Raw genomic sequence first — 12,873 nt, 5'->3', positions numbered from 1 at the left:
AATGTCCGTTTTGTTGAACTGTAACTCGATGTACGAGGCTGTTCAAGAAGGTATAAAATTTACAACTAATATTGTTATGAAATTGAAATTCAGCAATGATTTTAAATAATGCTGTTAATTTTCTAAATTGGAATGCTCGCTCTTTAAAAGCGAAAGAGGATGAATTTTTCAATTTTTTAACAGTCCACGATGTGCATATTGCAGTTGTGACTGAAACGCTTTTAAAACCAAATATTAAACTAAAAAAGAACCGAAATTGTATAGTTCCTAGGTTTGATAGAATTGATGTTTCCGGTGGTGGAGTTGCAATAGTTATCCACCGTCGAATAAAACATTGTGTTTTACCCCATCTTGAAACCAAAGTTATCGAGAGTTTGGGAATTGAAATTGAAACAAGTATTGGCATTTTATTTATAGCCGCAGTGTATTTGCCTTTTCAATGCACTGGTGGGCGAAAAAATTATTTCAAGGGAGATTTGCAAAAACTCACAAGAAATAAATCTAAATTTTTAACCATCGGTGATTTTAATGCGAAACATCGATCTTGGAATAATGCTCAAAACAATTCCAATGGAAAAATATTGTTTAATGATTGCTCGGCTGGATTTATTCAGTTTTATTTCCAAATGGTCCTACATGTTATTCTTCTATTAGGAATCCATCTACAATTGATTTGGTACTAACAAATCAAAGTCATTCATGCAGTGATTTATTAACTCATGCTGACTTTGATTCTGATCATCTTCCCATAACAATTTTTATTTCCCATGAAACTATTTTAAATCCCGCTAGATCTGTGTTAAATTATCACAAGACTAATTGGGATAGATATCGTTCTACGATCGAAGAAAATTTGAATGATGATATTATTTTACAAAATAGTGCTGACATTTACAGAGCATTAGATAATTTTAGCAGCTTAATACTCAATGCCCGGAATTTATCAGTTCCTAAGGCTCGAGTGAAATTTAATGCACCAACTATTGACAGTGAACTTCAACTTCTTATACGTTTGAAGAACATACGGAGACGTCAATACCAAAGATCTCGTGATCCTGCTTTGAAAATTATTTTTCAAGAATTACAAAAGGAAATTAAACATAGATTCACTCTCTTGCGAAATGAGAATTTCATGAGAGAAGTTGAACAACTAAAACCTTATTCAAAACCTTTCTGGAGGCTTTCGAAGGTTCATAAGAAACCTTCGAAGCCCATTCCAGTCCTCAAAGATGGTGATTGCATTTTTCTAATGAATGAACAAAAATCTCAAAAACTTGCTCAGCAGTTTGAGAGTGTTCATAACTCCAATTTGAACGTAGTAAGTCCTATTGAAAATGAAGTAAACCAAAAGTATGTTCAGATCACCACCCAAGAATTTCTTTCCGAAGAGGTATTGGAGACAAACTTGAATGAGGTGCGAACCATTCTCAAAAAATTCAAAAACATGAAAGCACCAGGAGATGATGGGATTTTCTATATCCTCATCAAAAGACTTCCCGAAAACTCTTTAAATTTCTTGGTAAAAATTTTTAACAGATGCTTTGCACATTTTCTTACAAAATGGAAAAATGCCAAAGTCACTCCAATTTTAAAACCCGAAAAGAATCCAGCTGAGGCATCAAGTTATCGACCGATTAGTTTACTTTCCTCTATTAGCAAACTTTTTGAAAGAATAATTCTTAATAGAATGATAACACATATTAATGAGAACTCAATTTTTGCAAATGAGCAGTTTGGTTTTCGCCATGGGCTTTCCACTACTCATCAGTTACTTAGAGTAACAAATATGATTCGAACTAATAAATCTGAAGGCTACTCGACTGGAGCAGCTCTACTAGATATAGAAAAGGCATTCGACAGTGTTTGGCATAAAGGTTTAATAGCTAAAATGTCAAATTTCAGTTTTCCGCTTTACCTTACAAAAATGATACAAAGTTATTTAACTGACCGCACTCTTCAGGTTAACTATCTAAATGGTAAATCTAATAGATTGCCTGTTAGAGCTGGTGTGCCTCAGGGGAGTATTTTGGGTCCAATCTTATATAACATTGTTACTTCTGATCTTCCTGATTTACCACCAGGTTGTGATAAATCTCTGTTTTGTGACGATACAAGCATTTCCGCAAAAGGAAAAAGCCTTCGTGTTATATTCAGTCGGCTACAGAAAGTTTAGATATATTTTCTTCATACTTGCAGAAATGGAAGATTTCCCCTAAAGCTTCTAAAACACAGTTAATTATTTTTCCTCATAAGCCAAGAGTTTCATTTCTCAAACCCACCCATAACCACGTTATTAAGATGAACGGTGTGGTCTTAAATTGGTCTGATCAAGTTAAATACTTAGGGCTAATTTATGATAAGAATGTTACTTTCAAGGAGCACATTGAAAATATCCAGTCAAAGTGCAATAAGTATATCAAATGTTTATATCCTCTTATCAACAGGAATTCTAGACTTTGCCTCAAGAATAAACTGTTAATTTACAAACAAATTTTTAGGCCAGCAATGTTATATGCAGTTCCCATCTGGACAAGTTGTTGTACAAGCAGGAAGAAGACACTTCAAAGGATTCAGAATAAACTTTTGAAAATGATTTTGAAGCGTCCTCCCTGGTTTAGCACGAACGAGCTACATAGGCTCACTAATGTAGAAACATTAGAAAATATGTCAAGCCAAATTATCAACAAATTCCGACAAAAATCTTTGCAATCCTCAATTGCAACGATTAGCTCACTTTATAGTCAGTAAGATAGTTTTAAGTTTATTTTAAGTTTTGTTTTATTCCTTTTTTTTTTCCTTGACAAGTAGGTTTAATGCGAAGGCTAATAACATTCAATAATATAAAAAAGCGTACAAATATATATATAATAGTGTTGAAATGTCACCATTTGTGGCAGAACACACAATATTAATTCTGAATAGATATTAGTACATAAATAAATCATTACAAACAATCCCCCCCTATAAAAAAAAATAAATAAATAAAAATGCTCAGTTTCCCATCACATATAAAAATGACAATATCTCAGCACCCCGATAAGATATCAAGAATTTTTGTATGTACATTTTCGTCATGAGTCCCTCTTTTCAGTAAAAAATTAAAGTTATTAATTTTGTTTTTGTATGTATTTCAAAGGTTTAATTGAATTATGGCAAAAAATTCCTTTTTACAATATTTAATGGGCTCTGTGAATCAAATAACTGAATGTGATTCTGAACAAAGCATGTAAAATATTCAAAATTAACCCTATATAAATTAAAAAATCTTTGGAAAAATGTAGGAATCGAACAGAAATGCAAAAATTGCAAAAGAAAGGTTTTGTAGCTAGAAAAAATCATTTTTCATCACGTTTGGGCAACCTAAAAACAATTTTTAAGAAAGTTGAAATGTTCAACAGAAATACTATAAATACCCTTTTTTTTCAATTAAGGGTTGAGCACCTTGACTTTTGATACATCGATTTTTTGGGTAACCCTCTTCTGCATTGTACTAAGGAAAGGGACTCTTTACTACTGTGGTCGTTGCATCCACCCTTTCGGAAAACTAGTCAAAAACCAAGATTATTTTAAATCACACCTCTTAAAAAATTACATATGTGCGACCGTCCATAACTTCACAACGGAGCGTCTGATTTGAGCTGGCTTTGTTTTGTTGTGTTCGCATTGTCCAAGGAAATTGTTACGGCGAGAAAGCTAGGAAAATTCAAAGGAAAATGGTAAAATTCACGAAAATAGAATTTCCATACAAGGATGAAATGAGATCGCAGAAGGCGCAATGAACAACAATAGGTAATATGACAGCAATTTAAAACAGTTGACTCTCGACAGTTATTTTGAAATCATCTTTAAAAAGCTACCACCGAAAATTAAATACAAATAGAAGTACGCTCGACTGGTGGCTACCACCACGGTAATCGGTTGAACTATCTAAACATATAAAAATGCAGCTCTGTGTCTGTCTGATCCATATAGGCTTGGAAACCACAGAACCGATCGGCGTGAAATTATGTATATAGAGGTTTTGGGGACCGAGAAAGGTGACTAAGATAGTTCGAGACCCCTTTCTTTACTGGAAGGAGGGGTTTTATACAAATGAAACACAAATTGAACATCTCGAAAACTGACCAAGCAATGGAACCAAATTTGGCATATGGATGTCTTTAGGGGTAACAAATATGTCCATATTGATTTGACACCCCTCCCTCTTTTGAAAGGGAGGAGTTCCATACAAATGAAACACAAAGTTCTGCACGTCGCAAGAACTAACCAAGTAAATAGAATTGAATTCGGCAGGTGAATATATTAAGGGATAACCAGAATGCCCATAATGGTTTAAAACCCCTCCTTCTTCTGAAAGGGTGTGGTTTCCTACAAAAGGAACTCAGTTTTTTCCACAACTCCAGAACTAATCGTGTAAATTGAACCAAATTTAGCATGTGGAGGTTTTTGGGAGCAAAAAATATTTCAATGGTGGGGCAACATCCCTCCACCTTCTAGATGGGAGGGCTCTAATCGAACATAATTTTTTTTTGATGGTTCGATACTCCTCCGTACTCTGGAAAGGGAGGCAGGTCTCCCATACAAATTGAACAGTTATTTCAACCAGGTTTTCCGGAAAACAGCCTGCAATGATCGGGTCGATGCACAGGAGCCAAAACTCGACTCCAGACGCCATTTGTATATTTAGGATGGAAACTTCTGAATTATAATATGGGTATTTCCGGAATCGTAATGGTGCACTGAAGCCACAAGACGACCTCAGACAACATTTTGAATTGTAAGATGACAATTTCCGGTTTTTGGGAAACAGCCGAAAAAGACCAAATACCACCCACTTTGAGTTTCTCCAAAATCAAAAGCTAAAAATTCACCACAGCCACCATTATGAATTGAATTATGAATTGTGGCGACTTTTGGTTTCTGGAAAACAGCCGAAAATGACTGAATGACACCCAACATAGGTGTTTCTCAAACCAGAATGACGCTCAGGAGCCAGAAATTATCTCCAAATGCCATTTCGATATCCAAGATGGCGACCGGTTCAGAAAAAACCACCGAAAAAGACCGAGTATTACTTAATATGGATATTTCCGTAATGCATATAAGCCAAGCATTGACCCTGGACACTATTCTGAATTCAAAGATGACCACTTTCAGTTTCTGAAAAACAACAAAATTACTGAATACCACCCAATATGGGTATTTCCGAAATCAGATTGATGCCAGAAAAACAGCTGAAAACGATCAATACCACTCAATATGGATATTTTCAGGATAGAGGTGATGTACAGAAGCCAATAATCGAGGATGTTGTCATTCCGATAGAACCAATCATTTCAAACGATTTGCCTTTTGACTTTGATCATATCCAATGGCCGATTCGGCGTGCATTTGCAGACTATAAACAAATCGCAACGAATCAAAGAATTTGAATTGTTTAAAATTAATAAATTGAACACAAAAATGGGCGAGACGAAATTTGCCGAGTCAGCTAGTTATAAATATATATAATTTCACTTTCGAGGAAAAATACAATTAATGAAAAACGCAACCTTGTGCTGTAGACAAAAAATATGTAATGTTGTAAATGCTATTCGTTGTGGAAATGTTTTGAAGTGTAACTTCTACTCTTGACACCTGAACTGCACAACCTTATTCGCCCCACTCCATTCCCAATCATCTCAAAAACACTGATTGTACCTAAGCTGTTATACAGTGCCGTTATTCTGCACACAGAAGAAAAAAAAACAATTGAAAGTTTACACTGCTACCGTGAACACTCGGCAATCCCAACCAAGTTAAGGCTGACCGCAATTTGAAGCCACATACAGCATCAGTTTTAAACGTCTGAGCTGATCGAATCGATAAATCAAACAAAAAAAAGAGCTACGGGTAAGCAATCTGCCCAACTCAGATGAACTCATCAGCATCGCTTTGCAAATCCGAAAAGTTACAGTTATACAACCCAATACTAATTGCAGAATTATCGCTACACAATCTAATGCCCGTTCGATCATGTGGCTCTTCATCATTTAGTCTATTTGCTATGGTGCGAAAAATTTAGCAAATGGCTTTGGCTTGACGCAATCTCGAACAAAAGTCCATCTCGCAACTGTTTCCCAACATCGCAATTGCTTGCCACCATAACTGAAAAGTAACCGTTCGAAATTGAAAAGTCACAAGGAGCCTCCCAATTGCAACCGATGATGACAGTGATGTGGCATACTTGAATGACCTTCACGAGATCCGAACACAACGAAATATTTTTAGGTCAACTTCAACGCCTCTGAAGCGGGAAGCGAATTGCTTTTCTCCGCGGACAGCCCAGCACCTGTTGGAGAGGCCAATTATTATTATCAGCAGGAGAAGAGAGAGTTCAATTCATCTACGCAGGCCGACACCGTACCTCGAAGCGGGTTCAAGAAGCGGAACAATCCAACAGAACTGGTCGCTCTCGTCAGCCGTTCCGTTATCTCTCTGGTTTTTCCTTCAATTGCTCGTACCATTAAAGGTCGATTGAAATATGGCGAATCAGTCTAACGCCGAAACACCACCGAACAAAGGTGGAGAGATGGGAAACGTCTCGCGAGTATCAAAAAAAAAGCCAGACAAAAGCTCCTGCTTTTTTTTGCGAAATTAAATTGTATGTTGGATCAAGTAACTGTTACCTTAATACCTTAAACAGCAAATTGCCACTGGCAATGCATTCGAAACTTGATCACATGTAATTTAATCCATTACAACACTATGTAATTCCAAAAGTGACTAAATATTCTTTTAACTCGTTCAATTGCAGAACCAAAATGCCGGCACATTGGATATCAGCACTATAGGAATGCGCGTGAAAGCGGCCAATGGACGAGAACCAATGATAACGCCCTTCCAGAATATCGCCGTTTGGTCTGCTGTAAAGTTTGTCGTTTCTTCCTCTGAAGGTGGAGCCGCCTTCCTACCGTTGATTACAGATCCGGAAAACATTGACAAGCGGGCGCTGTTCCGGCCAATAAGGTAAGTGTTCCCGTAACAAATCCATGCCCTTCGTGGCTAACCAAGATTCGCCTCAAAGTAGCGCCGCGGATAAGCGAAGACTGTCATCCGGGCTTCATTCGCCACTGTTTGCGATCGTTATGCGCTCAAGCGCGATGCCACGACAGCTCGAGTGCCACGGGTTCGTTTGTCAAACTCCCGAAGATGCGATCGTCATTGCAGCAACTCTCTATCAGAGCCTGATGGCTCACATGAGCACTGGGGAGGTAATTTTTTATTTTCTCATTCTACTTTGTGACGTGAAAGATACATTTTTATCAATTTCAGAATCCACGCTCTCGGCGACCCAAGAATCGCAATGGAGTTAGCTGTATGAGTATTGCCAGTAGTGTGACAACCACCAATTTGTATCTTCCTCCGGGATCTACTAAAGCTTCGACGCGACGATCCAGTGCCAGTCAGCGAAGTATGCTTCCTCCGCCACCGAGACCACCGAGGAAGACGAAGCGCACTGCTACCAGCTCGCTAAGTGGCGAAAGTGACACAATGACCGGTGCCAACGAGGAAACTTCGACCGAAGAACGTAAAAAACGATCCCCTAAGGGAAAACGGCCGCCACCTCTTCCAGCGAATCCACCTAGAGCATGTGAGTAAATCATTTTCACGCTATTCTGATAATATGATTAAAAAAAATTCATCTTCCATAGTAACTCGCCCATCGCTAGATGAAATCTACACTGACCGCAGTCATTCGAACGATGACAATCCAACTCTATCGAAAGGTGGCGGTGAAGGTAATTATCCGGCCCTTTCCGAGTGCTCCGGCGGAGACATACTGACGCGGGTTGCCATACCCCGTTCCGGTAGCTTCCTGAATACGGCCGGCCTAACACGGTACAAATCGCGCGCGACAAGACGGCATACTGGCAAAGTCGGCGGTGGTGGGGGATCGCCGCTGGGATTCAGCGAACTGTTCAACGAGTTTAGACTGCAGGAGAACCTGCACTCGCTGGACGATATCCTCAATGCCATAATCAACTCGGACGGAATGTCGTTCAACGACCTCAAGCCGATCTACAAGGAATTTTTGCTCAAGCTAGCCGTCACACTGACCAAGGACGAACTGTACCAGCGCTCCAAGAGCATCATGAGACGCCAGAAGAAGAAAAAGTTGAAGCGAAAGAACAGTAACGCACAGGTAAAGATGGGTGGATGGCGGTGTCTAATCGAATCTAGTCTAGTGTATTACTAACACTGTTTAAAATAAAGTTATTAGAAATAGTAGTAAGGTTTTTCGTCGGGGCTGGTTTTAGACCTGTAGCTTACATCATATGATCGCACGGATTCACCCATCCTGATCAAACCGGCAATTACCGAGACCGCGAGCTGTGAATTTGAATTTCTTTACCTATTTATTGATGACGTTTGCGATGAAACCAACTTAATTTTACAGTTTGTTAACCCTTTCCCGCTCATGGTGACTCTAGAGCACTATGAATTGTATTGACCATATCTTGGCAGAAAATACTTAGTTTTGACTACTTTTTTCTACAAAATGTTGCATTCATAATACACTCTTAACTTGGCATATCGAATGACAGCTTGGTTCAATGTTTGATTTGTTGTCAAGAAAATTGTAGAAGAAAGTCTGGATTTTTCGATAAAAAAATAATGTGTGTTTTTGACAACCGTTTTTATATAACGTTAATCAATCGATTTCATAATAAAAATAAATTTTACGTAGATCTATTGTTTATTGAGTGTAACAATCCATCCATCCTTTTCATTTTTATTCGCTTGTTCCATAAATTTGTATATGGTGCCTCAGAGCACCATTGGGCATACAGAAGACAGAAAATTACAACGTATGCTGGCTATAAATATTCGTTACGATGGAATATCATATTGGCCAGCATTTGGAGATGCGCAGAGATGTTTCTAACGCAATCATCGTGATCACTTCACGCACTTCAGGTGTTCGAAGTGTAATGTTCGTCTTTGCATAATGAAAGCAAGATTTTTTTTTCATATTCCATCATAAAGAATCAATCAAATGGTCGTAAACGTAGTCTTTTTTTTTCGAAAACTACATTGTTTCTCTTTTATTTTTATTATTTTCAAATAACTGCTTTAAATAGTTAAATTTTGCAAAACAAAAATTTCTCGTGTGTTAAAAATAAGTCCCTTGTATGCTCATAGGTGCTCTGGAGCACCATTTCAAATTTCACTTTTTACTTCAAAATATAACATTTCCCAGTAATTTAAATAAGTCTACAAAGTATTTTGCCCAAATTAACCCGTTAAGTATTTTTAAATCATGAAAAACCTCGTGAGCGGGAGAGGGTTAAATGATCACAAACCAACAAACATTAATATGTTTAGCTGGATGTGCAAATAAAATACTCTAGATCTTGTCTTCAAAATGTTTGAATAAATGTTCTGAACCTCGACTATAACATACTGAGCAAGTAGAATAAAGTAATAAAAACTAGGTGTGATAATGTCCTACGAAGCTGAACGGAAGGTTGGAAACGCTCAGTATATCCTTTGAAAACCGATTTTGGCTGGTCTCCAAATTGAGTACTAGAAATGAATTGCTGTATTCTTCGTCTGGGTTAGTGCGAAAGTCCAAGGTTTTATACAAAAGTTACTCTCAACTAACAGCTTTTGTATTACAATGTGTTCTACATAATTTGATTGTTAATAAATTGTATTTTTTTACCACAAAAGATCAAAACAACAGCCGTGGTCCAAATCTTACAAAAAAAATGTATTTTTTATGTTCACGAATTAAACACCAACTTGGTTTTCCATTTCAATGCGGTGACTCTTTACGAAATAAAACTTCACATGAAATGTTCTTTGTATCACACAGAGGTTTTACAATGTTGTCCAGGAAATACAAAGCTTGTGTGAATGTGAATGCGACCCTCCAGCAGGTCTTGAGATACGATACTGGCCTAACAAGCCAATCGTCGTCGGGGCAAGTCCCGACTCGGGAGAGACTGTTGGTGTCAGTAGGATCGTAGCGCTAGCCCCGCAATTGTCCTGTACACTAAAACAGTTGGATGCGAAGTCTATGTATAATAAACGAAAGGTCGAGTACCGATTCGGAATGTAGCATCAAGGCTTTTCTTTTTCAGAAAGAATGTGAGAGTGAGAGGATGTTATTCACAAGTAATTTGTCTTTTGTATTTTTGTCCAAGCTTAGCATATATTTGCACGACATTTAGACACGAGAAATAAAATCAGAGGTTTATGGTTATTTGCAGCCCTCCAGAAAGCGAAAAGGCCCAGAAGAATGACAGAACATTTGAATTTGCATTTAATGTAGGGTTTCTTCTATGAAAATCTCTATTAAACACGTCAATTACAAATATATTTAAAATTTTAGAACCACGACTCGAAAAATCATTACTTATCCTGATCTACCATATCATCAAAATCAGGCTGAACCTCAACGGTCCAGTATATTATCTACACAAATTTATCTAATGAATCCAATTTCTTTTATAAACAAGCGACTGTGAAAAATTTTCAAGGGCCGACTTTTAGAAAATTTTCTGCTTTTTCAGTTATGAATATTAAAACAAAGAAAAGATGTTAGATCCTGCACTGAAAACAAACACAGATTTTAAAAACAAAATATGTTTTAAACAAACAGTCATCTTAGATTATTTTTGATGTAAGGTTTTTAGGTAGGCTTGTAATATTCCTCAATAGGTGAAAAGAGCGGAGTTAAAATTCGCCGCGCACTTCTTCTCCAGTATGAACGCTGCGTGTAGCAATCTTTTGCGGCACTGTTTTTCTTTTGCTTTGTGCTGTGCTTTTACCGTTTGCAGAAAAAACTCATTCGCTGCCTACACCACAGTCAAGCTAAACAAGAGGGGTAATGATTCTAGGGAGAATTCACAGAAGTACACCGTAGTGTGTACTGCTGAGACAATACAACAGAGACTACTTGAGTTTTATCGTAGAAGAACGTGATGCGGAGTCACGCCTTTTTTTTTTAGAGTTTCGAGATGCAAAGCAAACGCAATGTTTCAACCTAGATGCTTCCCTCATTTGAAATTTGCTCAAAAGACTCACTGTAAAAGCACTGAAGTGAGCTCTGTTGTGCGTATTGTCCTTTCATGTGAGAAAGCTCACCTCAATTCATTTTCTCTAGAGAGAGAGAGATATTTCATATTCCACCAAGGTATTTTTTACAAACTCCACAGATACACACGATACGCTGCTCACTGCAAGCACGTGCGTCGACTTGCTCACCAGTGTGAGAGCAGCTGTTACCGCAGTGAAAGATATTCTCCTACATGCTAGTGATTTTCTGAAGAGAAACGACAAGCCTTGTTTAAGTAGACAAATTAGTTTCCTAAAACTCTTAGTAACTAATCGAAATGGACAGTCTTGGAAAAAAGGTTTATTAAGAAGAACTTATTCATGTCCAGAATTTTTAAGGTTTTTTTTGCTTCTGAACGCGTCGAAGAGAACAGAAATTATCTTTCTGGAAGAGTTTTCAGATCAAAATTATCTAAATCCCAAAAAACCTATTTTGGATCAAAATAATATAACACCAAATATCGTCGTTTGGTGCATTTGAAAGAAGACATTGGCATAAAAAAAAACTCGGTTTCGGAAGCTTCATAAACTGCAAGAATAAAAGTACCGGTTTAAGCCATAGTATGATACGTATAACAGATATTTGTTCTTCTCTCTTCGAAAAATATGTAACTGAATCAGGTCAACGAGAAAATCGGATGATTTTGCCTATATTCTGCACCAACATCGAGTTTAAACAATAAGTCCTCTTTTTTTTTTAATTTTTTCAACCATAAAACTTCTCTAGGTTTTCGGCCTTAGCATTCCTAAATTGACCACATGGGGTTCCTATATTGGCTAATTCGCAAAATAGTTAAAGTCACACGAATTTATGTTGTACCGTTTTACCATCTAGATATACGTTACTTCATGAACTGAATACATTTTTTGTTTCCTATGACTTACATTTTAAGTTTTAAAGTAGGCAATGCATGTGATTTCCTCGAGGATGCGGAAAATGAAGACGGGCTGAGGGTGTGATTTAGACTTAGAAATTAATCCCCTCGTCCAGACATGCAGACACATCAGAGATTGTGGGTTCCGCCCCGTGCTACAGTTTGTGATAATTTTGTTGAATAATATCAGCAATTTCAATAGAAGACTTCGGAATAGGAGTAATTAAGGATAATTTTTCACAATTATCAATTTAATTCTATCATGGCCAAAACTGGGGGGTTTGGCCAAAACCGGTGCTCTTACCCAACATGTTCATTTTTCAATCGATCAATAAAGTGAAGCGTCGAGGCTTCACTTTTCGTAGTCCGAATAATGATTCGGAAACTGATCGAGCATAAATTTCATAAATTTTAGGTAAATTTTTTATTTGATTTATATTAAAAAAGAGGTTTCAAGATATTAAGAGTTCATCTAGGTGAAAAATGCATACAAAAAAAACGCGTAAACAGTGTTAGGGTTGGGCGATACTGACAAAAGTATCGATACTTTGGTATCGCGATACTTCAATGAACTTCGATACCAGGTATCGGAGTATCGGTTGAAGGAGTATTCGATGCTTCGATAGTACGGGTATCGGACAGCCTCATAAATAAGCTATACATGAGAGCTTACATACAGCTAAAGCTTACACAGGCAAAGGAGCTGTATTGTGTTGTGTTGCACACGACAGCTCATTCTTGCGTATGTGTTTTGTTCGTTCGTACATGACAGCCTAATTTGTTCATTTCAATAGTGTGCTGTTTAAAGTTTGCTGTCATGAAAAGAAACAATTCCACAAAAAAAACGGGCTACCAATTTATTCCACCAATTCTTATTTGACTGAAACTTTGT

At 37.3% G+C, this 12,873-nt stretch overlaps 1 protein-coding gene across 3 annotated transcripts in view; it reads left to right on the top strand.

Annotated features, from left to right (window-relative positions):
- The window catches only part of LOC129733232 (uncharacterized), a 163,337-nt gene that overhangs the window by 141,366 nt on the left and 9,098 nt on the right, over nucleotides 1-12,873 (top strand). For 2 of the 3 annotated variants that reach the window (XM_055694906.1, XM_055694909.1), the window contains 4 exons: nucleotides 6,797-7,008; nucleotides 7,067-7,253; nucleotides 7,315-7,633; nucleotides 7,695-8,185. In XM_055694906.1, coding sequence (XP_055550881.1) covers nucleotides 6,797-7,008; nucleotides 7,067-7,253; nucleotides 7,315-7,633; nucleotides 7,695-8,185 — 1,209 coding nt within the window. The remainder of the gene's footprint in view (nucleotides 1-6,796; nucleotides 7,009-7,066; nucleotides 7,254-7,314; nucleotides 7,634-7,694; nucleotides 8,186-12,873) is intronic. The other variant, XM_055694907.1, reaches the window with a different exon arrangement.

The sequence above is a fragment of the Wyeomyia smithii genome, chromosome 3 (assembly GCF_029784165.1).
Source record: "Wyeomyia smithii strain HCP4-BCI-WySm-NY-G18 chromosome 3, ASM2978416v1, whole genome shotgun sequence".
NCBI lineage: Eukaryota > Metazoa > Arthropoda > Insecta > Diptera > Culicidae > Wyeomyia > Wyeomyia smithii.
The sequence above is the reverse complement of the archived record's forward strand: the minus strand, read 5'-3'. Positions and strand labels throughout refer to the sequence as shown.